Source organism: Dipodomys spectabilis, unplaced genomic scaffold (assembly GCF_019054845.1).
Source record: "Dipodomys spectabilis isolate Male_0828 unplaced genomic scaffold, ASM1905484v1 ptg000322l, whole genome shotgun sequence".
NCBI classification, from domain to species: Eukaryota; Metazoa; Chordata; class Mammalia; order Rodentia; family Heteromyidae; genus Dipodomys; species Dipodomys spectabilis.
The window spans coordinates 694,680-698,473 of record NW_024870999.1 but is presented as its reverse complement, the minus strand read 5'-3'; the positions used below and the strand labels follow the sequence as shown (position 1 = coordinate 698,473).

The window sequence follows — 3,794 nt, the reverse complement described above, 5'->3', positions numbered from 1 at the left end:
TGTTCAGGCCCAGAGTTCAAGCCCCACTCCTGACAAAATGGGAAAAAAAGGATGGTATTAATTTGGTAAATGTTTTGATAGAATTTACCAGAACAGGTACTGAAGTGTGACTATGGTTTATCCCCAGAGTAATGGATAGGTAGCCTGGTCCTTGAGGTAGCGAAGTTCATAGATGGGATTTTGAAAATATAAGACCTGATCTGTGCTAGGTGCTAGCAATCCTGAGATCTGAGGATCATTGTCTGAAATAGAAAAGCTAGTAAGACTCAATCTCCAATTAGCCAGCAAAATGTTCACTGGAAGTGTGGCTCAAGTGGTAGAGTGCCAGCTGTGAACAAGAAAGCCAAGTGAGTGTGTAAGAACACACATACAAGCCAGGTGCCAGAGGCTGATGCCTGTAATTCTAGCTACTCAGGAGGCTGAGATTTGAGGATTGTGGTTCAAAGCCAGCCCAAGCAGGAAAGTCCATGAGACTCTTACCTCCAATTAACAACCAGAAAACTGGAAGTGGCACTGTGGCTCAAGTGCTAGCCTTGAGCAACAACAAACAAAAGAACCTCAGGAACAGTACCCTGGCCCTGAGATCAAGCCCCCCATGGATGACAAAAAAGAAAAAAAAAAAAGCAAAAGAACAGGGGGACATAGCAAGTATAAGGCCCGAGTATACTCCCCAGTACCACACATACACACAGAAAGCTATTGTTTTTCTTCTCTCACATACCCTTCCACCCCTGTGACTCCATACATCACCAGGTTTTCAGCAGAGTTCTGACTTTTGGGTGCTTAGTTGGAGATCAAAGTCTCATGGACTTTCCTGCCCTGCCTGGCTTCAAGCCATAGTCCTCATATCCTTACCTTCTTTTTTTTTTTTTTTTTTGGGTCCGGTCGTGGGGCCTGAACTCTGGGCCTGGGCGCTGTCCCTCAGCTCTTCAGCTCAAGGCTAGCGCTCTACCCCTTGAGCCACAGCGCCACTTCCAGCTTTTTTCTTTTTGCTTATGTGGTGCTGAGGAATCGAACCCAGGGCCTCAGGCATGCAAGGCAAGCGCTCTACCACTGAGCCCCCTTCCCAGCCCCTATCCTTACCTTCTTAGCAGCTAGGATTACAGGCATGATCCACCTGTACCAGCTTTCTTCCTGGTTTTGATACTGAAGTTCAGTCATATTTGGTAGTACGATTGTGGGAAAGGTGATAGAACATGAAACCTCTGTATCGTGTGTGTCTTTAAAAAGTTTCTTGAAGCCTGGTGTTTGTGGCTCACCTATAATCCTAGCTGCTCAGGAGGCTGAGATGTGAGGATTGAGGTTCAAAGCCAGCCTGGACAGGAAAGTCCGTGAGCCTGCTTTTTTTTTTTTGGTCATATGGGGCTTGAACTCTGGGCTTTGGTGCTGTCCCTGAACTCTTCAGCTGAAGGCAAGCGCTCTACCACCTGAGCCACAGAGCCACTTCTGGTTTTCTGGTGGTTCACTGGAGACAAAAGTCTCATGGACTTTCCTGCCTGGGCTGGCTTTGAACGGCAATCCTCAGATCATAGCCTACTGAATAGCTAGGATTATAGACCTGAGCCACCAGCACTGGGCCATGAGAAAACCAGAAGTGGTGCTGTGGCTCAAGTGGTAGAGCGCTAGCCTTCAGCTGAAGAGCTGAGGAACAGCACCCAGGCCCAGAGTTCAAGCCCCACGACTGACAAAGGAGAAAAAGAAAAAGTTTCTTGAGTTATGATCATATAGTAAAAAATAAATCTAAAGACTAAACATAAAAAATAAATTAATAAAGCCGGGTGCTCGTGGCCCTGGCCTATAATCCTAGCTACTCAGGAGGCTGAGATCTGAGGATCATGGTTCAAAGCCAGCTTGGGCAGGAAAGACCTTGAGATTCTTATCTCCAATAAACCACTAGAAAACCGGAAGTGGTGCTGTGGCTCAAGTGGTGGATCACTTGCCTTGAGCTGAAGAGTGCAGGGACAGCACCCGGGCCCAGAGTTCAGGCCCCACAACCGGACCCAAAAAAAAAATTAATTGATTAACAGACTCATTCAGTGAACAAGGTCATGGTAGAATCTGCGCTGTGGTAGCTCAGCCATTTCTGGAGGGTTGTCTGTGCGCCTTTCGCACAGTTTCTCAGGGTGCCAGGTTGGGCCAAAGCGTCCAGAGGTTTACAACCCCTGTGATCCGTTGGGCCCACTATGAGCATGGCCCGGGGAAGACTCTGCCATCTTCCATGGAAAACAAGTGGTGGTTCCTGGCCATGATGACTGTGTTCTTTGGATCTGGGTTGGCTACACCATTTTTTATAGTGAGGCACCAACTGCTTAAGAAGTAAGGGTGTCATAATTCACCATTTAACAGATAAGAATGTCTGAAGAGGCACAGACTCCGGAAAATGGAATAAACTCTCCAACATATCTAGAATACTAGATATGTTTGTAAATAAACTCCTGACATAAAAAAAGTTAATACAAAAAATTTCAAAATCAAACATTTGTCAGGGAAAGAGAAACAGGCTCTGTTGGGCGGGATGTATGCTAGCCAGAGGAGGCTGAGCTAAGAGGAGTGAAAGGATGACTAATGTAAGGTCCGCTCCTGGATGGCTAGCAGACTCCACCCTCCTCGCAGCAAAGTCTCCACCCAGTACCTGCGTTACCTAGGCAACTGGGACATCTGGAAGAGGTCACAGCTGCATCCGCTGAGGTCATATCTGAACTTGATGTGGCCACACCTTTCTCCGCCCATACCCTAGATAAGGCCTAGCCCAGGCCCAGATGCTTTCTCTCTGCTCTTTTCTAGTTCGTCTCTTTTCTAGCTTCTCTCTTTTCTAGCTCTCTCTTAGCTCTTTTCTCCAGCTCTCTCTCTCTCTCTCTCTCTCTCTCTCTCTCTCTCTCTCTCTCTCTGTTTCCCAGGCCTTTCCCCACCACGTGGAGGACCAAGATGGCCTGGTGCCAGCCAGAACGATGAATAAACCTACCCCTTACCTGAATACCTGAATACCACGTGCGTGGTGCTGTTCTTACTCCGCCACCTCTTTTTAAAAACCTAACAACTAAGTTCTCTCTCATTCATGAAGAGTTCCCAGATTTTTATCATATCAAATGAAAAGTTAGATTTAAATAGTCCTTCCTATGTCTCCAGTTTTTTATTTTTGTTTTTCACCATTACCAGAGCTTGAATTCAGAGCCTTGCACACTTGCTCTGCTAGCCCTCTACCACTTAAGTCATGCCTCCAGTACAGCATTCTGGTTACTTGGATATAAGAGTCTCAAAGACCTTTATGCCTGTGTTCACTTGAACTGTGATCCTCAGATCTCAGCTTACTGAATTTCTAGGATTACATGCACGAGTCATAGACATTCCTGGATATATTCTCCTAATTTCCTATAGTTTTAAAAGGAGATAATTTCTACATTTATAATTTAAAAAGGAAAAGATGGGCTGGGAAGGTGGCTCAGTGGTAGAGCGCTTGCCTTGCATGCCTGAGGCCCTGGGTTCGATTCCTCAGCACCACATAAGCAAAAAGAAAAAAGCTGGCAGTGGCGCTGTGGCTCAAGTGGTAGAGCACTAGCCTTGAGCTGAAGAGCTGAGGGACAGCGCCCAGGCCCAGAGTTCAGGCCCCACGATCCGACCCTCCTCCCCCCCCAAAAAGTAATAAAAAGGAAAAGATTTATCTGTTTGGACTTTTTAGTTTACTTCCTTGTTTTAACTTGCAGACCACTGGTACTCCTATATGTTTGGTTTCCACCATAGCTGCCACTATAACTAACTTTTTTTTTTTGTTTGTTTGTTTGTTTTTGGGTCCGGTC

At 46.2% G+C, this 3,794-nt stretch overlaps 1 protein-coding gene across 1 annotated transcript; it reads left to right on the top strand.

Annotated features, from left to right (window-relative positions):
• Window positions 1-112: 112 nt before the first annotated feature.
• Window positions 113-2,393, top strand: LOC122128078 (cytochrome c oxidase subunit 7C, mitochondrial-like). Its single transcript, XM_042702403.1, has 2 exons — window positions 113-128; window positions 2,115-2,393. The coding sequence occupies exons 1-2, from the start codon at window positions 113-115 to the stop codon at window positions 2,318-2,320; spliced, it is 222 nt and encodes a 73-aa protein (XP_042558337.1). The 3' UTR covers window positions 2,321-2,393.
• Window positions 2,394-3,794: the final 1,401 nt, after the last annotated feature.